This window comes from Choloepus didactylus, chromosome 12, assembly GCF_015220235.1.
Source record: "Choloepus didactylus isolate mChoDid1 chromosome 12, mChoDid1.pri, whole genome shotgun sequence".
NCBI classification, from domain to species: domain Eukaryota; kingdom Metazoa; phylum Chordata; class Mammalia; order Pilosa; family Megalonychidae; genus Choloepus; species Choloepus didactylus.
Window position 1 is genome coordinate 37,247,157 of NC_051318.1, and position 24,060 is coordinate 37,271,216.

The 24,060-nt window shown below is 37.3% G+C and overlaps 1 protein-coding gene across 1 annotated transcript; it reads right to left on the reverse strand.

Moving 5' to 3' along the window:
• Window positions 1-10,302: 10,302 nt before the first annotated feature.
• LOC119506812 (arginine-fifty homeobox-like) lies at window positions 10,303-11,439 on the reverse strand. Its single transcript, XM_037799903.1, has one exon. The coding sequence runs from the start codon at window positions 11,437-11,439 to the stop codon at window positions 10,303-10,305; it is 1,137 nt and encodes a 378-aa protein (XP_037655831.1).
• Between the last annotated feature and the right edge of the window lie 12,621 nt (window positions 11,440-24,060).

Genomic DNA, 24,060 nt, shown 5'->3' on the forward strand with positions numbered 1-24,060 from the left:
TGCCTTGTCAATTAACATAAGGTTGTCCCTCACTCTTATTCATTTTCTAGAGTTCTAATAATGTTAGATATCTCAGTAATGGTTTTTTAAATGCAATTTTATTGAGATATATTTACATACCATACAATCATCTGAGTTGTACAGTCAGTTCATATTATCATCAGATAGTTGTGCAATCATTATCACAATTTTTGAACATATTCATTACTCAAAAAAATAGAAATAAGAATAAAAATAAAGATAAAAGTAAAAGAACAGCCCAAACATCTCATATTCATTCTCTCCCCCTCCCCCATTATTAATTTACTTTTTGTCCTCATTTTTCTACTTATCTGTCCATACACTGGATAAAGGGAGTGTGAGCCACAAGGTTTTCACAATTGCATGGTCACACTGTGTAAGCTATATAATATGATCATCTTCAAGAATCAAGGATACTAGGTTGCAGCTCAACAGTTTCAGGTATTTTCTTCTATCTATTCTAATACATGAAAAACTAAAAAGGGATACCTACATAATGCACAAGAATAACCTCCAGAATGACCTTTCAACTCCATTTGAAATCTCTCAGCCACTGAAACTTTATTTTGTTTCATTTCTCTTCTCCCCTTTGTCAAGAAGGCTTTCTCAGTCCTATGATGCCAGGTCCAGGCTCATACCTGGGAGTCATGTCCCACATTGCCAGGGAGTTTGCACCCTGGAGTCATGTTCCATGTAAGGTGGAGGGCAGTGAGTTTACCTGTAGAGTTGGCTTAGAGAGAAAACCCACATCTGAGTAACAAAAGAGGTTCTCTGGGGGTGACTCTTAGGCACAATTAGCCTACTAAACTCGTAGTCCTCAATGCCTGCAAGAATATCAGGAATCCCCCAGGTGGGGAAGTTTAATATTACCTCAAAGGGGCTTTGCAAATCCTTTTTATTCTCTGCCCCAATTACTCTGGGATGTATCGGCACTTCACGCTAACCTGTACAAACCAATCAGATCTCACCCCTATTCAAGGTTCCATGTAATTATGTTGTTTGACTAAACTGACCATACAAATTACATAGCGTGCTACAGAAAATATAGATTTGGCACCAAATAACATCTCTTCCTTTGGTCTCACATAGAAGTTAAAGTTTTAAACCATAGTCAATATCATCCTTTACCCTTTAGCCTGATTTACTGTATTCCCAACCAAGTCCATTTCGTTCATATCTCCAATTGAAGTCTGATCTTTTTTTCAGCTTTTTAAACAGTTGCTGTATGGGGTAATGCTGACATTCATAGCTGCCGAACTCTGGCTCTTAGTCTCAGTTGTCACACAGATACCCGAAGTTATAGGGACTGACCAGGTTATACACAAACAGCTCACCATCTCAGGATTTAGAAATAATTGTTACAACTCATGAATGGATGTGATGGCTGTAAGAGCTTACAGTCTAGGGACCTTTACAATAAGCCTTCTCCTGATGACCTATGCTCTCAGCTGTGATTCTCAGAGTTTGCACATTATAGTTAGGTCATATTAGTGAGGCATTATAATGTTTTATCTTTTCGATTCTGGCTTATTTCACTCAACATACTGTCCTCAGTGCTCCTTCACCTAGTTGCATACCTCACAATTTCATTCCTTCTTGCTGCTGCTCAATATTCCATTGTATATATACACTTCAGTTCACCATTTTGTTTGTCAGCCGATGTACCCTTAGGCCACCTCCATCCATTGAAAATCGTGGATACTGCTGTCTTAAACCCCGCTGTGCAAATGTCCATTTGTGTCCCTGCTGTCAGTTCTTCCAAGTATATACCCAATAATGGTTGCAGGACCATATGGCAACCCCATAGTTAGCTTCCTATGGAACCACCACACTGCCCTCCAGATGGGCTCCACCATTCTACTTCCCCACCGACAGGGAATAGGTGCATATCTCTCTCTACATTTTCTGCAGCACTTGCATCTTTCTGTTTATTTTTTAAACAATTTCATTTACACACCATACAGTCCATCCTAAGTAAATAATCAATGATTCCAGGTATAATCACATAGTTATGCACTCACCACCACAATTTATGTGAGGATATTTCCATTTAAAGAAAGAGGACGAGGGGGGAAAATGAAGAGTAAAAAAATAAAATGTATAGAGAAAATAAAGATAAGATAAAATACAATGAAAATGTTAGACAACAGCAGCAAGAATCCCATACCACTCCCTTATATATCCCTCTTATAGACATTTAGCTTTGGTAAATTGCCTTTGTTACAATTAATGGAAGCATCTGATACAATGTTACTGTTAACTATAGACTCTAGTTTACATTGATTGTATTTTTTCCCCTATACCATCCAATTTTCAACACCTTGCAAATGTTGACATTCATTTGTTCTACTTCAGGTAAAAACATTCTTGTATTTGTACATTTAATCACCATCATTGACCATTCTAGGTTTCACTAAGTTATACAATCCCAGTCTTTATCTTCTATTTTTCCTTCTGGTGCCATACATGCCCCTAACCTTCCTCTTTCAACTTTACTCGCAGTCATCTTTGTTCAGAGTACTTACAATATTGTGCTACCATCACACAGTATTGTGCTATCCAAGTAATGATTTTTTAATCACAGCTTCTATTAACAATATAGTTTAAAACCTTACACCTGAAGAAATTACATATAAATAAGTGTGTATGTACATACATACACATATATACACTCATACATATGTATGTTTTAATAACACATCCTTTTCCTTAATATTATTCAGGGACAGCCCCTGAATCTGACTATATGCATTTAATGAAAATGTATTCCTTTTATAAATGATCTTTCCTATTTTCCCATTTTCATAGGGAAATCCACTTCCTTTAATTCCAATTTACTAAAAAAGGAACTATTTTGTAAAGTTATTTGAGTATATTTTTTCCTTTAGTACTTAATAACTGTCATACAAGTAGGTTATGGTTTCCTTCTAGAAGAGGGCCTATGCAAGCTGAGGAGTACCTTAAAGGGAGTTGTGGTGAAGAAAAAAAAAAAGTCATTCTCTATTTTCTATAATTTTGAAAATGATATTAAAGCTGAAATCATCTGTATATATGATTTTGCTTCTTCTGGAGTAATGTGGATTTGTGATGACATCCAAGCCTAGAGAAAGGTAATGACAATTTAAAAGGAAAAACAAGTTCTCCTAAAAAGTGAACAGCAAACTTTGATAAACTTCTAAATGAGGTCAAATGAGAAAGAATTTGAAACATCTGTTGATAAGAAGTAGTCCTTTATTGTATGTAACAAACATTTTTAAATTAAGTAGGTCTAAATTTTTTAAAGTTGCTTTCTAAACTTTCAGTGATAGGAAGAAGGGAGAGACCAGATATCTCAGCAAAACTTTCTTGTCTCATCCTAAGGTAAGATCCCTTTTTGACCTTCAGAACACTGTCAAATAAATTAATTTAGATTTTCTAAAGCAGGAGTTTTGACTAATGTTTCTGGGATTGAGGCCAGGAATAGAATCATCATATTAATTATAAGAATGTTAATTGTGTCTAATAGTCATAAATGCCTCACAGATGTTATCTTTCTTAATTCTTCCAGATAACCATATAAGTCAGATATCATTATCCCCATTTTACAGATAAGGAAATGTGTGTGAGTCTTAGAGATTAAAAAAATTGCTGAGAGTGGAATGAGGATTTAATGAAGGTCTGTCTGTCTTTAACTGCTGACTTAAGCTGAAAGAGATAGAGATAAAGATGGAGAAAAATATAGAGAAAATAGGGATAAAAATGAGACTTTTTCCCAGGGCTGTGAGTGAATAGATCTGGGAATTAAAATTTGAAATTGGTGTTAGGATGTGAATTGAAGTAAATCATATGGTTAGGATTCAGCTGAGGGTGCCAGGAGTTAGGATTTTATCTAGAGTGTTGGGGTGGGGATTGCCTCTATGTTTGAGACTGGGATAGAGTTTGGAATCAGTGGGGTTTGCATTAAGTACTGGGAAAGAACTGGAACAAGACAATGTTAACTAAACTTCCCTGATGATAAGATTCACCAGGGCAATTGTTACAACTTCAAACTCCTGGCCCATCATACCTGCTGAATCCTTGTCTCCCAGGGAAAGCTATACCATTACAATGGAAGTCAGGTGAGTCTGATCATGAGGAAAATAGAAATTGCTGGGAGCTGGTCACAGGCTGGCTTCTCATTAGAATCATCTAGGAGAGAGCTTTATAAATACTAATGCTTGGGCTCTGCCTCTCAATTCAATCAGAATCGGAGGGTGGAGGGGAATTAGTATGTTTTGAAAGTTCCCAGGTGGAAGTTTAGAGTTATATGTCACCAGAAGGAAAGCCAGAATTTAAAACTTGGAACTGTATAACTCAGTAAATCTTGTGGTGGATGATGACTATGATTAAAAGTGCAAATATAAAATTTTCCTCCATGAGCTAGAACAAATGTATGAAACTAGTATAAGGAATTAATAATAGAAGGGAATATGGGAAAAAATGCACCTATTGCAAACTATGGACTATAGTAAACAGTAATATCTTAATATTCTTTCATCAACAGTAAAACATGTACCACACCAAAGCTAGGGATCAATAATGGGGATGTGGGTGGTGGTGGGAATAAGGAGTATGGGATGCTTTGGGTTTTTTCTTTTTTCTTTTTTTTTTCTTTTTTCCTTTCCTGGAGTAATGAAAATGTTCTAAAATCTATTGTGGTGATGAATGCATAACTATATGATGATGCTGTGAGCTACTGATTGTATACTTTGGATGTATTGTATGGGGTGTGACTATATCAACAAAATTGCATTAAAAAAGGAAAAAAAAAAAGGTCCCCAGGTGATTCTAAAGGGAAGTCAGGGTTGAAATCAGAGATAGAAAGTTAGATATAAAAATAGGTATTTCTCTTCTCATGACTCATAAAGCTCTTCAACCCTCTTTTGCGGCAATTTTTGCATACTGTTTGATTTGTGAATATTTGTATGTCTGTCTTTACAACAACATCGTAACCTTGAAGGGCAGTGACTTTAACTTTTTTTTTTTTACAATACTTAGAACTGTGATATTGAATAAATATATGTTTGCTCTGTGCATATAGGCATTCAAAGGACATCACTGGCAGCTCTGTTCAAGGGCAAGAAAGATATCACATACACTACACATAAATTAACCCAATAAAAGGGACTTTCTTCTCTATTTGTTTTATGAATTATCAAGACTCAAAGACTCACTCAATGTTAAGCAGTTTGTTCACTGATTGGAGTCTGGGGAACTTTGGTTCTCCAGGTTAATACCTAACCAATAAACCATTTTTGGCACCAGCCCTTTCTAGGAAGTTCCCTGTCCTACCTCCCCTTGAATCTGGTTTGGCCCTTAGTGACTTGCTTGATCAACAGAATGTGGAATTTGGGGACTTCTAAAGCTGGGGCATAAGACTTGCAGCTACTTCTTGAGGCTCTGATAACAATCATGGAGCCCTGAGCTGCCGTGTAAGAAATCCAACTATCCTGATGCCACCATGCTAGAAAGAACACAGAGTCCCTGAAATTGAAGAGAGAGATGCCTGGCCAGCCCCTAAAGCACATCTTGACAGAAGGAGTATCAAAAGATCTAGAGCCATAGTTAATCTGCCAAAATTTATCATTTAAAAAAAATCAGTATGATGCACTATAAATAATATAAAATAAAAGTTAACTATTTATAATAAAATTATATTATTTCATATTTTAATGCCTCAAGCAAGGCACAAGATCATAGACATAAAGAAGAATGCATATGTGTGTAAAAATCACTGGAGAATAAGATAGTTACAAATGCGGCCCAAATATCATGGGTAGTATTGCCTTCGGTGACATTACAAAATGATAAACAAATTTTTGCGAAGTTCCAAACACAATCAAATATGATACCTCCTGTACATGTTATGCACATTCCTAGAAAATTCAGTGTATATTCAAACAATGAAAAAAATGCTTTGTGTTTAGGAGTTCTGATTCTAGGTAAGATGGAGAAAGCACATTGCATTCTGTCTCTTCCACTGAATGTAACTATAAAATCAGCATTACCAGCAGTAAATGGTAGCAGGTAAACTGGGAAAGAAGACCAGAATTTGAACTAGCACCTAATGGGAGGTAAGTTTCCTGTTTATGCTCCCCTCCAGTATCCTCTGGGCCTAGTCTCAAGAGGGTCTGAAACCTGGCAATGGGCAGCAGTCATGGACAGAAACAGTTCCAGAAAAAGCCCACTAGTTCTGGTTGGAGTAACTGAGTGGGCATATCAGTATATTGGACTAAAACTGAAATGAAAAGTGGAAAAAATAATGAAGAAGATGGAACAGAATATCCAAAAACTGTGGAAAAATTTATAAAAGATGTAACATATGTGTGATGGGAATACCAGAAGGAGAAGAGAGAAAAGAACACAAGAAATAATTGAGGTAATAACAGCTGAGAATTTTCCAAAATGAATGAAAGACACCAAACCACAGATACAGGAAGTTCAGAGAACACTGTGCAGAATAAATACCAAAAAAAAAAAAAAAAAAAAATCTACACCTTGGTATATCATTTGAAAATTTCAGACAAATCAAAGACAGAGAAAATCTTGAATGAAGCCAGAGGGGGAAAAACACCTTACCTATAGAGGAACAAGGATAAGAATTGTATCAGCCTTCTTTTCAGAAACAATGTAAGCAAGTAGAGTGGAGTGACACATTTATAGTATTGAAAGAAATAACCCACTGATCTAAAATTCCGTACCTAGAGAAATTAACTTTTAAAAATGAAGGAGAAATAAGCTCTCAGACAAAGAAAAATTGAGGGAATTTGTCTCCAGTAGACCTACCTGTCTTGCAGAATTTGTAGGATGTAGCTAAAGCGTGCTTAGACAGAAATTTATATCATTGAATGTTCATATTAGAAAAGAACAAAGGCTTGAAATCAATAATCTACATTAAGATATTTTAAAAAAAGAACAAAGCAAGTGGAATAAAAAGGTAAAAATAAAAGTAGAAATCAATAAAATTGAAGAGAGAGAGACAGAGAGAGACACAGAGAGAGAATCAATGAAACCAAAAGCTGGGTCTTTGAAAATATCAGTACAACCTTTAGCAAGACTGACAAAGAAAAAAGAAGTCACAAATTAGTATCATACATGAAAAAGGGAATATAATTACTGACCCCTTCGTCCCCTTTCAGACATTAAAAGCATTATAAGGGAATAGTATGAAGAATTCTACACACGTACTTTTGACAAGTTTGGTGAAACAGACCAATTGCTTAAAAACCACAAACTATCAAAATTAACCTCAGATGAACTAGAAGACATGAATAATCCTATAATTATTAATGAAGCTGAATTAATAGTTAAAAACTTTCCAAATACAGAAATATACAGGCATAGATGGTTTTACTGGCAAATTCTACCAGTTAGAGAAGAAATAACACCAATTCTACACAATATTTTCCAGAAAACAGAAAATGAGAAAACACTTTCAACTCATTTTATGAGGCCAGCATTACTCTGATATCAAAACCAGACAAAGACAAACAAGAAAACTACAGACTAATTTGCCTCTAATACAGACTCAAAAGTCCTCAACAAAATAATAGCAAATCAAATTCAGTAATATATAAAATGACCAAATGGATTGTATCCCAGGAATGTTTAAATGTTTAAATATCAACCAATGTAATCCACCATATTAACAGTCTAAACAAGGGAAACCATATGATCATATCAGTCAATACCAAAACGTATTTGATAAAATTCAATATCCATTCATGATTTTAAATATCTCAGCAAACTGACAATAGAAGAGAAATTCTTCAACCTGATAGAAAGCATCAATAGAAAATCTACAGGTAATGTCATACTTTATAGAGAATGACTATGTTTTCAACTAAGATGGAGAAGAAGGTAAGTTTGTTCACTCCCAACAATTCAATTAAACAATGTACAGTGCAATAATACAATGGAAAAAATGCATACAGATTGGAAAAGAAGAAATGAAACTGTACCTATTTGCTGACAACATGATTATCTACATAGAGAATCCCAGAAAATCTATACCAAAACTCCTAGAAATAGTAAGTTGTTCAGCAAGTTTACAGATACATGATCAACACAAAAAATCATATTTCTATGGACTATTGGGAAAAGGAAATAAAAAATCATACCATACAATTTAGTGCCCAGAAATGAAATACTGACCAAACATGTCCAGGATGTATGCTGACAACTATACAATACGTATTAAAGAAGTCAAAGAATAACTAAAAAAATGGACAGACATACATGCTCCTGGATTAGTAGGCTTAACATAGTAAAGATGTCAATTCTCCCCAAATTTATCTACAGATTTAATGGAATAAAATTCCAGCAGGAGTTTTGTAGATACAGACATTTTTTTCTAATATTTACATTAAAAGCCAAAGGAGGTAGAATGACTAAAACAATTTTGAAAAGGAAGAATAAGTTGGAGACACATGCTATCTGATTATAGTAAATTACAGTGTTAAGAGAATGAAGACAAGCTACAGACTTGGAGCAAGTATTTTCAAATCATACACCCAAAAAGGACTTATACCCATAGTATATAAAAAACCCTCAAAAGTCAACAGTAAGAAAACAAACACCCCAATTAAAAATGGACAAGACTTAAAGACTTACACTTCACCAAAGTGGATTTACATGGATGGCAAATAAACACATGAAAAGATGTTCAACATCATTGCTATTAGGGAAATACAAACTAAAACCACAGTGAGACATCACTACACATCTATCTGAACGGCTAAAATTAAGAATACTATACCGAGTGCTGGCAAAGATGAGAAGCAATTAGAACTCATACGTTGCTGGTGGGAATGCAGAAATAGTCCAGTCACTCGATAGAGCAGTCTGGAGGTTTCTTAGAAAGTTAAACATACTTTTGCCATATAACCCAGCAAACCTACTCTTGGGTGTTTACCGCAGAGAAACAAATTCTTTTTTTCACAGAAGAACTTATACATGAATATTTTATACAAACATTATTCATAGTAGCCCAAACCTGGAAACAACCCAAATGTCCTTTAATGGGTGAATGTATAAACAAACTGTTGTCTTCCACACAGTGGAATACTACTCAGCAATAACAAGACAAAGTATTGATACATCCAGCAACATGGGTGAATCTTGAAGGCCTTATGCTGAGTGAAGAAAGCCAGTCTGCAGAGTGTATTATTCCATTTGTGTGGCACTCACAAAAAGACAAAACTATGGTGAGGGAGAATAGTTGTCAGGGGTTTTGGATGGGGGCTGGATGTGACTGCAAATGGACAAATGAAGAAGTTTTTTGTGGAGATGGAACTCGTCTAATGTTTCGATTGTGGTGGTAGTTACACAAATCTGCATGCATGTTAAAACTGTGCATCCCCAATATAGTTAATTTTAATGCTAATTTTTTTTTTTTTTTTTTTAGTATTTATAACAGCTTTATTTATAATTGTCAAAAATTGCAAGCAACCAAGATGTTCTCTGAGAGTGAATAGATCAACCAACTGTGGTAAATCTATATAATGGAACATCATTCAGCAATAAAAAGAAATGACCTCCCAAGCCATGAAAAGACATGGAGGAACTTTAGATAAATATTGCTAAATAGATAAATATTCCAACTTTGCAACATTCTGGAAAAGGAAAAACTATAGAAACAGTAAAAACACCAGTGGTTGCCAGGGGTTCCAAATATGGGAGAAGGGATGAATAGGTGGTGTCCAGTTCATGTTTAGGACAATGAAACTATTCTGTATGATACTGGAAGGGATATATGACATTGTGCATTTGTCAAAACCCATAGAAATAAACAACAAAAAGAGTGAACCCTAATGTAAACTGTGGACTTTGGGTAATAATATTCTATCAATATAGGTTCATTAATTGTAACGATGTACCACACTGTGCAGGGGATGGGGGTGAGAGAGGTTATATGAGAACTGTTCTCTTTCTGCACAATTTTTCTGTAAACCTAAAACTACTCTAAAAAAATAGTCTATGAAAAAAAAGTGAATGACCTTAAATGCCCCAGTCTATCACTCCTTTAAAAAGTACAAGATAGTTTTGCAAAGAGGACATTATGGAGTCTCATTGGCCACTTGAGGAACCGGGAAGGCCTTTCCCCAGGGAGAGTTGTGGGGGCTCATTGTGTGGTGCTGAGCTATACTTAGAAAATCTCTAGTTTTTACAAGATTTCCATGATATCTGAGTTAAAATGTAGACAAAGGAGTGAAGAGAAGCAAGTGCAAGGGGTGGGAAGACCCTGCTTCTATGAGGCCTATACTATTTGCTATTACTCTGATACAGAAATCCATAGTCCACCATACTGGAAGGGTTCTGGAACTCCAGGCTGTATCTTAGGCGGTAGGCTTCAAAGCCTTGGCTTGTCCCACTGGACCAGGTTCGCTCTGGAGACAGACCTACAGCTGGACCAGCAAAATTGCTGAGCATGTTACCCTGTCCTCCTAGCTGAGGTCTTGTGGGTGAGAGATACTGATATAGACAGCTGAAGGAAGAGCTAGATATCTCGTTCTCATCAGGAAAACTGTACAATTCCATGATTTGGGATATGTCATAAGCATCGGAGTACAAAGCAGGAACTGAGGCCACAAGCATTTCCAACTCTCGATCTTGCATTTGGGTTTCCCTTGTGCGATTCCCAGAGAAGTCAGAGTCCCGTGCCCAATTGGAAGGGCCTAATGGCTGATGTGGAAGGAAGCTGTAGGAATGGGAAACCACAGGAAAAAAAGAATAAGGATTGGCGCTTGCTCTGGATGAGATGGGCACATTCTCCTTGGCTGGAAGGATCTGGCTTGGTTTCTCCAGTGATCGCTGTTGCTGCTGCTGCTGCTTCCTCAATTTGGATCGCCGGTTCCTGAACCAAATCTTCACTCTTGACTCCTCTATGTTGAGTTTCAAAGCAAGTTCCTTCTGGGTATTTTTATCTGGAAACATGGTCTGGCTGAATAGAGACTCCAATTCTTTATGCTGTTTGTGGGAGAATGAGGTACGGTCATGATGCTTCCTCCAAATTGAGGAACTGCCTTGATCCTGAGGTACCGAGTACATGTTTGAACCATGCATATTGATAAAACGGTCTGGCTGGGGAGTCTCAAGGGGCATTCTGTTCAGCAGGGGTATGGGATCAGCTGGATTCTGTGATAGCAAGTTCATGCTGGAATCACCCATGTTGACAAAAGCTTCAGGCTGGGGATTCTCTGGGGCCATTCTGTTCATCAAAGGTCCCGAAATCTGAGATGGATAGCTGTGATCCACTCGTTCTTGTGGTATCGTGTTCATGCTGGAATCACCCATGTGGATAAAAGAGTGGGGCTGGGGATTCCCAGGGGCCCCTCTGCCCATCTGGGCACCACAGGGCTCCACTGGTAGGTCTATCATGAATCCCTTCGAAGTATCCATTTTCAGTCCTGTTTGATGTTTCTCTCTCTGGAAATGCAGTTTCTTCAGTGTGTCCTCATGGTGAATGGTCTTTAATGCTAATTTAAAAATAAAATAAAATAAATACCTTGTTTTTATATGTAAAACAGTTAGAATGTAGGCTCAGGAAATTATAAACTGTTATTTTTCTTCTTCTTCTTCTTTTAACTGATTTGAATGTCCAGTGGAAAGTTCAAAAGTTGAATGAGATCTAGGACAATTCTTTGCTGTGCTGAAGTATGTCATATCATATGTCTAGCCAGGGCTGCAGCTAGCACCTATGGACAGCTGTATTTGAATTGCAAAATATACCCTCTTTGGGCAGGCAAATTACAAAAAATGTGCCCCATCTAGATGGAAGATTTGTAGTATGGAGCTCTTCACTAGAACTAATGCCACTCTCTACTTGCCAAGTGGAGCTCAGGTTGGATTTCAGTCCCATTCACTCCTTTGTGTGGTTAAAAAAACCCCAACAAGAACAACAACTAAATAACCATATGGGGCAGACCTGCATCTTAGCATCCCTGACTTCTAAATGCCAGCAACCCCAATCCTTATGTCAAAATGAACAAAAGTAACACTCCCACAATTTCCCAAAATGTCCTCAAGCACTGGAAAGCTCCTCTTGAGGAGAACAAATACTCTTGGTCCCTCAAGGTCTCACACCTAAGAGGTTATCAATTAGAAAGCTAGTCTTTGAGCTAACTCATTATAAGCCTTTATTTGGGTTTCTTGTGCTTTAAATGTAAAACACCTAGCCCAGGCCTGGCACACAGGGCACTTGCAATAAATAGAGGTTGTTAACGCTATACTTCTAGGAAACTGAGATTTCCAACAGGCAAAATGCCATTGACTAAAGAAAGGAGTAAACAGAATTTCAGTCACTGTAATAGGCTAGTAGTAACTTTAGCTCAGAGCAGGAGAGGAGTGAGGGAAAACTTTTCACCTCCTACAAATTCCACATTCCACTTCTCATAGTCATGCCACCAGCTTAGCGAAATCTTTTTCTCTTAACTTCCAGAAGCAGAAGCTGCTAAAGTCTATTATACACAAGTTTCAAAGGTCAATTAATCTTTGATAAATTGCAGATAATTGAGAGTTTAATGTATTAGGCCCAAGGTTGATTTTAACTGTTTGTGTGTAGAGCTGTAAAATTAAAAACATTTCTCTTTTTAATAAGTTCATGACAGAAGCTACCTCAAATGAAGAAATCATAACACTGTAAATAATAATGATAATGTATGTGTAAAATACACATGTATTTTGATTATATTTGCTCCACACAATTAGTTATAATGATAGCTTAGACGTAAGCAGCCCTTTTATTAGATAATCTGCAAGCACAACCTACTTTATTTACAAGACAGGAACCATCACTGGATAGCTGGATGGACATGAGGGCAAAAATTCTACTCCAGGATACACCAGATGCACCTACAAATTTCATATCATTCATCATGCTTTTTAAAGGGTACATGAGACCCAAATAGCAATAGAAACTCTTGTTTTGCACATTTTTTCACAATTTTACATCTCTGAGATGCAGAAGTCCTACAATCATTGCAAAGGTAGTCATGGTGAGTGTCATTGTCTAGAAACATGTGAATTTGGTTGTTACTTCTGGTTGAAAAAACGAACAACTGACCATCCACAAACCTTTTAGGGTCCATCTGAGGGAGAATTATGAGTTCTGGTTCTGTCAGAATACATTCCATTGATACCTTCTGATAATGTCAAGAAATTGTCAGCCTCAAAACTTGTAGAATGAGTGTCAGTGGCTTAGAAGAAAATCCTGGAGATAGTAATGAAGCACTCCTTTGAGGAAATGCTGCACCACCAACACTCTTAGAAAATCATGGACATGCAGTGTTGAATTTAAAAATGACTCCGAAGATTTTGACTTCGTGAAGAAATTGTAGCAACATCTTAACCCATTTGTTTCACCAATATTTTCATGTAAATATGTACAAAGTGAAGTATGATTGAAAAGTCTATACCTAAATAAGTCTAAAAAAGCTTTTTAAAAAATTATGCTGTTAAATATAGTCCAAAGTTTCCATTAGGGTTCACAGCATGTGTTGCACAATCCTATGGTTATTTTATTTTATTATTTAGAGAGGTTGTAGGTTTACAGAAAAATCATGCAGAAAATACAGAATTCCCATATTACCCCTTCCCCTTTATTAGCCCCTTACATTAGTGTGGTACATTTGTTAGAATGGATGAAGAATATTATAATAATTGTACTATTAACTATATAGTCCATGGTTTATATTAGGGTTCCTTATTCATGTTATACGTCATGCTTGGGTTTTTTGTTTTTTTGTTTTTTACAATTTTTATTCTAGTAACATATATACTACCTAAAATTTCCCTTTTTAGTAACATTCAAATATACAATTCAGTGGTGTCAATTACATTCACAATGTTCTGCTACCAATACCACCACCCATTACCAAAACCTTTCCATCACCCAAACAGAAACCTCTGTACCAATGAAGCATTAACTCCCCATTCTCTACCCCTATTCTGGCTCAGGTAACTTGTATTCTATTTTCTGACTCTATGAATTTACTTATTCTAATTATTTCATACCAGTGAAATCATATAGTATTTGTACTTTTACTTCTGGCTTACTTCTCTCAACATGATGTCTTCAAGGCTCATCCAGGTTGTCTCATGTGTCAGAACTTCCTTCCTTTTTACAGCTTGTTCTGGTTTGCTAATGCTGCCAGAATGCAAAACACCAGAAATGGATTGGCTTTTATAAAAAGAGGTTTATTTGGTTACAAAATTACAGTCTTAAGGCCATAAAAATGTCAAAGGTAAGTCATCAACAACCAGGTACCTTCACTGTAGAAAGGCTATTGGCATCTGGAAAACCTCTGTTAGCTCGGAAGGCATGTGGCTGACATCGCTTGTTCCTAGATTGTGTTTCAAAATGGTGTTCTCCAAAATGTCAGTGTCAGCTTCCAACGGCTGTCTTCAAAATGTGTCTCTCAGCTGCAGCTCCTCTCTCAGCTCCTGTGCATTCTTCAAAGTGTCCTTCTTGGCTGTAGCTTGCTTGCTTCTTTTGTCTGAGCTTATATAGTGTTCAAGTAAATTAATCAAGACCCACGCTGAATGGGCAGGGCCATATCTCCATGGAAATTATGTAATCAGAGTTATCACCTACAGTTGGGTGGTCGCATCTCCATGGAAACACTCAATTGCATCAAAGAGCATGGCGTTTTGGGGGACAAAATACATTCAAACTGGCACACAGCTAAATAGTATTCCATTGTATGTATATACTACTTTTCTTTATCCATTCATTTCTTGATGGAAACTTGGGTTGCTTCCACCTTTCAGCAATTGTGAATAATTCTACCAGAAAAATCAGTGTGCAAATATCTGTTTGAGTCCCTGCTTTTTCCAAAAAGTGGGATTGCTGGGTCATATGGTAATTCTATACTTAATTTTCGGAGGAACTGCCAAACTGATTTCCACAGCAATGTGGAACAACAATGAATGAATATGCCGGTTTCTTCACATCCTCTCCAATACTTGCTATTTTCCATTTTTTTTTTAAATAGTAGCTGTTCTAGTGGGTGTGAAGCAGTATCTCATTGTGGTTTTTAAAATTAAAAAAAATTTTTTAATTAGGGAATTGTAGGTTTACAGTAAAATGTAAAACACAGTGTTCCCATATAACCCCCTATTGTTGACACTTTGTATTAGTGTGATCCCTTTGTTACAGTTGATGAAAATATTAAAATTGTTCTACTAATTATAGTCCATAGTTTACATTAGGTGTATTTTTCCCCATATACCACCCTATTATTAACAACTTGCATTAGTGTGGTACATTTGTTATAATTCATGAAAGAACATTCTTAGGCTTATAGTACTAACTATAGCCCATCATTTACAATAGGGTTCACTGTATTATACAATCCTATGTTTTATCTTTTAACTTTTATTCTAGTAACATATATATGACCTAAATCTTCCCCTTTTAATCACATTAACATATGAAATTCAGTACTGTTAATTACACTCAGAATAATGTGCTACCATAACTGTCATCTCTTCCCAAAACTTTACAATCAACCTAAATATAGAAATTCTATACGAATTAAGCCTTAACTCCCCATTGTCTACCCCCAGAGATATCCTATATTCTAGATTCTAATTCTGTGAGTTTGCTTATTATAATTTGTTCACATCTGTAGATCATTCAATATCTGTCCCTTGGTGTCTGGCTTATTTCATTCAGCATAATGTCTTTAAGGTTCATCCATGTTGTCACATGTAACAGGATTTCATTCCTTTTTATGGATGAATAATATTCCACTGTTTGTGTATACCACAGTTTGTTTATCCATTCATCTGTTGATGGACACCAGGTTGTTGCTTCCATCTTTTGGCAGTTGTGAATAATGCTGCTATGAACATCGGTGTGCAAGTGTCTGTTCGACTCCCTGCCAATTCTTCTGGGCATATGCCTAGTAGTGGGATTGCTGGCTCATCTGGTAATTCTATACTTAGTTTTCTGAGGAACTGCCAAACTGTCTTCCATAGAGGCTGCACCATTTTACATTCCCACCAGCAATGAATGAGTGTTCCTATTTCTCCACATCCTCTCTAACACTTGTAATATCCTGTTTTCTTAATAGTGGCCATTCTAGTGGGTGTGAAATGATACCTCACTGTGGTTTTGATTTGCATTTCCCTAATAACTAGTGATGTTGCGCATCTTTTCATGTGCTTTTTAGCTGTTTGTATATCCTCTTTGGGGAAATGTCTATATTCAAGTCTTTTGCCCATTTTTAAATTGGGTTGTTTGTCTCTTTATTGCTCAGTTGTAGGATTTCTTTATATATTCTGGATAGTAAACCCTTATCACATATGTTGTTTCCAAATATTTTCTCTCATTGAGTAGGTTGTCCTTTTACTTTCTTGACAAAGTCTTTTGATGCCCAAGTTTTAAATTTTGAGGTGGTCCCATTTATCTATTTTTGTTGTTGTTGCATGTGCTTTGGATGTAAACTCTAAGAAACCATTGCCAAAAACAAGGTACTGAAGATGTTTCCTTACATTTTATTCTAGGAGTTTTATAGATGTGGGTCTTATATTTAGGTCTTTGATCCATTTTGAGTTAATTTTTGTATAAGGTGTGAGATAGGGTCCTCTTTCAGTCTTGTGCATATGATGTCCAGTTCTTCCAGCATCTTTTGTTTAAGAGACCATTCTTTCCTTATTGAGTGGAATTGGCAACCTTGTCAAAAATCAATTGGACTTAGATATGAAGGTCTATTTCTGAACTCTCAGTTCAATTCTATTTGTCATTATATCTATCATTGTGCTAGTAAAATGCTGTTTTGACCACTGTAGCTTTATAATATGCTTAAAAGTCAGGAAGTGTGAGTCTTCCAACTCTGTTCATCTTTTTCAAGATTTTTTTTTTACTATTTGGGGCCCCTTATCCTTCCAACTAAATTTGATAACTGGCTTTTCCATTTCTTCATGGTAGGTTGTTGAAATTTTGATTGGAATTGTGTTGAACCTGTAAATCATTTTGGGTAGAATTGACATCTTAACAATATTTAGTCTTCTAATCCATCTATTTAGGTCTTCTTTGATTTCTTTTAGTAATGTTTTGTAGTTTTCTGTGTACAAGTCCTTTGCATTCTTGGTTAAATTTATGCTACATATTTGATTCTTTTACTTGTTATTGTAAATGGAATTTTTTTCTTGATCTTCTCAGATTGCTCATCACTAGTGTATGGAAACACTAGTTTCCCTTGTATCCTGTCACTTTGCTGAATTTGCTTATTAGCTCTAGTAGCTTTGTTGTAGATTTTTCTGGACTTTCTATATATAGAATCATGTCACCTTCAAATAGTGAAAGTTTTATTTCTTCCCTTCTTTTCTAGTTTGCTAATGCTGCCAGAATGCAAAACACCAGAAATGGATTGGCTTTTATAAAGGGGGTTTATTTGGTTACAAAGTTACAGTCTTAAGGCCATAAAGTGTCCATCAACAAAGGGTACCTTCACTGGAGGATGGTCAGTGGTGTCTGGAAAACCTCTGTTAGCTGGGAAGGCATGTGGCTGGCATCTGCCCCACAGTTCTGGTTTCAAAATGGCTTTCTCCCAGGACATTCCTCTCTAGGCTTCAGCTTCTCTCCAAAATGTCACTCTCAATTGCTCTTGGGGCTTTTGTCCTCTCTTAGCTTCTCTGGAGCAAAAGTCTGCTTTCAAAGTGTCTCCAAAATGTCTCTGTAAACTGCAATTCCTCTCTCTGCTCCTCTGCATTCTTCAAAGTGTCCCTCTTGTCTGTAGCAAGCTCTGGGCCTGTGCGGCTCTTTTTAAAGTACTCCAGTAAATCAATCAAGACCCACCCTGAATGGGTGGGGCCACACCTCCATGGAAACTATCCAATCAGAGTTATCACCTATAGTTGGGTCACATCTCCATAGAAACACTCAATCAAAGAATTACAATCTAATCAACACTGATACATCTGCCCACAGAAGATTGCATCAAAGAACATGGCTTTTTCTGGGGGACATAATATATACAAACTGGTACACCTTCCAGTTTGGATACCTATTATTTATTTTTCTTGCCTAACTGCTCTGGCTAGAACTTCTGGTACATGATGAATAAGAGTGGTGACTGTGGGCATCCTTGTCTTGTTCCCCATCTTAGAGGGAAAACTTTCGGTCATTCACCATTAAGAATGATGTTAGCTGTGGGTTTTTCATATATGAACTTTATCATGTTGAGAAAGTTTCTTTCTTTTCCTATTTTTCTAAGTGTTTTTATCAAGAAAGGATGCTGGATTTTATTAAATGCCTTTTCTGCATTAATTGAGGTAATCATGTGTTTTTTCCCCCTTCCTTTTGTTAATGTGGTGATTAAATTAATTGATTTTCTTATGTTGAGCCACTCTTGCATACCTGGGATAAAACCCACTTATCATTGTGTATAATTCTTTTAATGTGTTGCTGGATTCTATGTGCACATATTTTATTGAGGATTTTTGCATCTATATTCATTAGAGAAATTGTTCTATAATTTTCTTTTCTTGTAATATCTTTATCTGGCTTTGGTATTAGTGTGATATTGACCTCATAGAATGAGTTAGGGAGTGTGCCCTCTTCTTCAATTTGTTGGAAAAGTTTGAGCAGGATCAGTGTTAATTAATTCTTCTTGGAATGTTTGGCAAAATTCACCAGTAATGTCATCCGGTATTGTGCTTTTTCTCTTTTGGGAGGTTTGTGACCACTGATTAAATCTCTTTACTTATTGGTCTGTGGAGATCATATATTTCTTCTTCACTCAGTGTTGGTAGTTTGTGTGTTTCTAGGAAATTGTCCATTTAATCTAATTTATTGGCATACAGTTGTTAATAATATCCACTTGTAATCCTTTATATTTCTGCTCAGGCAGTCAATAGTAATGCCTCTTCTTTCATTTCTGATTTTAGTTATTTGTGTCCTTTCTACCCCACCTCCTGCTCCTTATCTCTTTGTTGGTATAGCAAAGTTGTCAGTCTAGCAAAGTTATTTTATTGATCTTTAAAGAATCAACTTTGGGTTTCATTGATTCTACTATTGTTATTTTATTCTCTATTTCATTCATTTCTGCTCTAATATTTGTTATTTCCTTCCTTCTGCTTGCTTTCATTTTTTTTTGTTTTTTTGTTCTTTGTTTTTCTCTTTTTTTCCTAGAACCTGCAATTGTGAGGTTAGTCTTTGATTTGAGCTATTTCTTCTTTTTCCAATGTAAGCATTTAGAGCTATAAATTTCCCTCTCAGCACAGCCATGGCTGCATCCCATAAGTTTTGGTATGTTGTGTTTCCATTTTCTTTTGCCTTGAGATATTTTATAATTTCCCTTTTGATTTCTTCTTTGATGCATTGGTTGTTTTAGAGTGTGCTTCAAATTTCCACATATTTGTGAATTTTCCAGTTTTCCCTCTGTTATTCATTTCTAGCTTCATTCCATTGTGGTTAGTGAAAATACAGTGTATGATTTCAATACTTTTGAATTTATTGAGTCTTGTTTTTTGACCTAACAAGTATCTATCCTGAAGAATGATCCATGTACACTAGTAAAGAATGTGTATACTCCTGCTGTTGGATGAAGTGTTATATATATATCTTCTAGGTCTAGGTGGTTTATAGTATTATTTAAGTCTTCTACTTCCTTACTGATCTTCTATCTAGATGGTCTATGCATTATTGAAAATGGTGTAATGAAGTCTCCTATTGTTTATGTAGAACTGTCTATTTCCCCTTCAAATCTGTCAATATTTGCTTCACATTTTTGGGGAGCTCTGGCCTTAGGTGCATGTATACTTATAATTGTTCTGCCTTCTTGTTGAATTGTCCCTTTTATCATATATAGTGGCCTCCTTTGTCCCTCATAACAAAGTCTTATGTCTTTTACTTAAAGTTTATTTTATTTGATATTAGTATAGCTATTCAAGCTCTCTTTTGGTTACTATTTGCATGGTATATATTTTTCCATCCTTTTACTTTCAATCTACAAATTACAACTTTTATAAGCTACTTTACAGTTAAATGGAATGTGATCATACTTAAAACACCATCATAGTTATAATACCACATCCGCCCTACAGTTCTCAGTTTCAGATGCAACAATTATATGATGTTCTTTATGTAATAAAACTATATAATTTTCATTTTTCATGTTATGGTGGTGAGGATTAAATGAAATAAAACATGTAGACCCATTAGAACAGTGTCTGTACCATAGTAAGCACTCTTTAAGTGTGAGGTATTATTGTTAACAATATAGGCATTAAAATATTATTAATAGATTTATTCAAAATTCATGTACACTATTAACTGAAGACAGTTCTGGGTATTTGCTAGGATCTGGCTATCTAAAGAAAAATAAATCATGGTTACAGTCCTTATTCTGCTGAAATAACCCACCTTGACCTTCCAGAATCATTCTCATCTTCTGGGTACACATTTGTGCCCCTCTGTCTCCTATGCTCCCTTACTGCCTTCTTGTTGGTGATTTCTTGGCTCCTTCTTTTAGAGGCTGCCTGCAAACCCATCCCAGTTTGAAGAGCCCCTCTCTTCTTCCTGCCGAGGAGCCTGCGTATGTCAGTGTTGGTCCTGCCTATCCTTTCCTCTCACCATAGCCTGGTCTCATCTGCTTCTCTGTCTCCATTACTTGGTAGATTGACCCCTACTTTCCTCCAGGGCTGCTGGGTAACTGATACACTCATGCTCACTCCTTCAAGTGTCACACTGTACAAACTTTCTAGTTGAAATAAATGTCTCACATTTTTAAGTTATCCAAGATAATGTATAAAGTGCTTCTGCCAAGTACTTTCTATCTAATCTTCCTAAGAACCCCATGAGGGAGGTACTATTGTTATCCCTATTTTACAGGTAAGGAAATGCAGACACGTGCCCAGGTCATTCAAGTTAATAACTAGTGGACCTGGGAGAGGAACTTGTGTTCATGATTTTGTGGGTCAGTGACCATTTGAAAGCAACACTGTCATTCTATTGGAAATGACAAAGAATCACTGACGGGGTGATCTTATGTTTAATTTCTAACCATTGCATATTCAGCAGCTGTAGCCCAGGATTTGTCTACAGGTTTTTAGCTATGTGACTTTGAACAGTCAAATAACCTCTGATCCCAAGTTTCTTTACCCATAGGTGGAGCTAATAATGCCATCTCCCATACGATGTGCAATGTGGTTGTTTATTTGTGTGTTCATTCTTTCCTTAATTTTTTGAATGCTTCCAGTGTCCAGACACTCGAACAGAATGAAACCTAGCTCCAGGACCTTGAGGAGTTTACAATTGGTAGGTTGTTGTGAGGTTCCAGAAGGGATGGATTAGTGGAAGTGCTAAGTCATATTCAAAGCCTTTGTCAGTCTGACATGTCTGATTACATTAAGGAACAAAGATAGCCCTCCCCATGCTATCTCAAGTAAAAGGGGGTTTATTGTGATGGTGAGAGAGAAGACCAGAAGCGAGTCTCTTTCTGCCTGCGTGTCTTTCTGTGTATTTATCTCTCTGCTCTCCTCTTTCTCTTGGCTTGCTCCTGGCTGTTGCTTCTGCCTCCCTGCCCCCTCTGTGGCACACTCCTTCACATTTCTCCTGGTTCATGCCCCAGCCTTCATGTATTCTCTGGCATGCCCCAGACCCAACCATATCCATCATACTTCATATTGCATTCCTTTGGTTCAGCTCCTGCTATTTTACGATTTCAGTTTCTGACCCCCAATTGCACATTCACAAGAAAGAAAATCTGGTCTAGCACTTTTTGTTGTGCATCAGGTCATAGGTCGTAAGTTATAGGTTACTGTTCAACTTACAGATTGGCTGCTCTAGGGTTAGGTATTTATTTCTGATCCAATCAGTTGTGACCAGGTGGGGTCAGAGTCAGGAGGCTAAAACCTGGTCACTGCCCTGTCACCTCCCTTAGTATGGCTGGTGGTTTCCCCCAGCAAGGGATGGCAGGGAGGCCCTGTGACACCTCCAGTTCAGCTCTGTGGAAATATGTTCTATAATAACTTCCCAGCTGTCCTCAACCTGCTCTTTTCCCCATAGGAACTCTTTTAGTAAATGGAACAAAATCCATTCAGTCATTCAAGTCAGAACCCGAGAGTCCTCTCTCTCCTCTCCCCACATCTAATTTGTCATCAGAAGATGTGTATTTTAGCTCCTACGCATCCCTCTCCCTCACACCCATTCCTCTCCTTCTTCTCCACTCTTGACTTATTTCAGACTTTTGTCTCTAACCTAGATCATTCCACTTGCTTTCTAAGTGGTCTCTCTGCTTACTCTTTCCTCCCCAGTCCTTTCTCCACATCACCCCCAGAACATTCTTTGTAAAATGCAAATCGAGCCATGTTTCCATCCTGCTTAAAATCTCTCAGAGGTCAAAGAGCACATTTTTACTCCTCAAGTGGAATAACAGTATCTTTCCACAGCATCTGGTATCTGCCCCTCCTCCTCCCCAAATTCAGGTCTTACTTAACCCCACACCATGTCTCAAACAAGCCATTCTCCCACTGCCGTAGCCTCAGCAAAATTTCATGTTCCTTCTGTCTGGAATCCTCACCTCTCCTACAGATAAACTTCTGTGCAAATTTCATAAGCACCACCTCCCTAGAGACGCCTTCCTTGATCTTATTAGTAAGCCATTCAGAGAGCACAGAGGAGAGTCAACGATTATACTTTTTACTACAATGTGATGTAATGTTATGTGTATGTGTCTCTCCCAGTAGGCAGCAAACTCTGTAAAGCCCAGGCAATGTTCTGTGTCTTCAGGATTATGCACAGTTTCTGGCATATCAAGAAATACAGAATGGAAAACGTAGAGGCTTTGGAGTCACATACACAAGGGTTTGTTACTGGACCAAGGCGGTGGATTATTTGGCCCAATGCCCATGACCAATTCCTGAGACACCGGGGTTTCAAAGAGAGAAAGAGTTTTATTGCTAGGCACAAAGCAGGAGAGCAGATGGCCTATTGGTCCAAAATCTATCTCCTCAAACTGCAATAATTCTGATAGTTTTATAGCATCAAAAGATGGGCAGGTTTTAGGATAATGAGTACAATGACCCCAGATGATGTAATTAGAGGCGATCTAATTATTGAGCATGCACAGATTGACTACATGCTTAGTCGCAGAATGTATGTAAAAAAATGGCAGCCTTAATATGATGATGGGCGTGATTTTTAGTATTATAATGAGGTACAGGTGACTTGTTTAAAGTCAAAGCTACTGCGCATGTCAGGCAGGCCCATTTTGGTTAGTTTCAGTTTCGGCTATAAGATAACTTTGGAAGAGGAGCTAAGATGAGGGCATAAAGAGGAGTGGAAGACTGTTAGTCCCCCCCTGGAACAATTCATAAATGATCAACAAAATAGTAAATAACCTGTAATAACTGCGGGGAGACAAACATGACTGTCCACTCATCATCTACCAACCTGAATTGGGAGGAATGCCTGAGATTGCAGCATAAAATCTGTAAGTAAAAACTGTGGACCCGCGCTGAGAGCCGAGAGCTGAGAGCCCCTCCCTCATGGAAGCCTCACGGTGCTAGAGAACAGCACTCTCCAAACAAGCGAGTGGACCTCAGCCCAGCCCCAACTGGGGTTCTCATATTAACCACTCAATACAAACAGTGAATCCCCAACAAGCAGACAGAGTCTCTGGTGACAACTGACCTTGGGAGAGTTGGGGGACATATCTGTCTCAGGATGGGGAGCCGAGAGGATCAGGTGCTATCTCTGGCTGACAGGTGAACCTGGGAGCTTTTCTGTCCCTTTCTCTCTCTGTAAAGAAAACCCAGCCATTTTCAGCCCGCAGCGCTTTGCAGTAAAGACAGCCTCAGCCATTTTAAAATCAAAACACTTTGATTAGCAGAGTCAGAGAAACAAAGAACTTATTGATATTCAGATGACCTCTCTGGAGGGGGCATAGCTTCCCAAGAGGAAAGGGAGGGGCCCAGCTCTACTGCCTGCATTTACAGAACCAGACCCCAAAGCCTGGGGGAGGAGAGCCACAGGGCACACCCTCTTACACCAGCCAGTGACAGGCTGACAGG

Excerpts from the sequence above, each read along its gene's own strand:
- LOC119506812 (XM_037799903.1), bottom strand. The coding sequence starts at position 11,439 with ATGGATACTTCGAAGGGATTCATGATAGACCTACCAGTGGAGCCCTGT.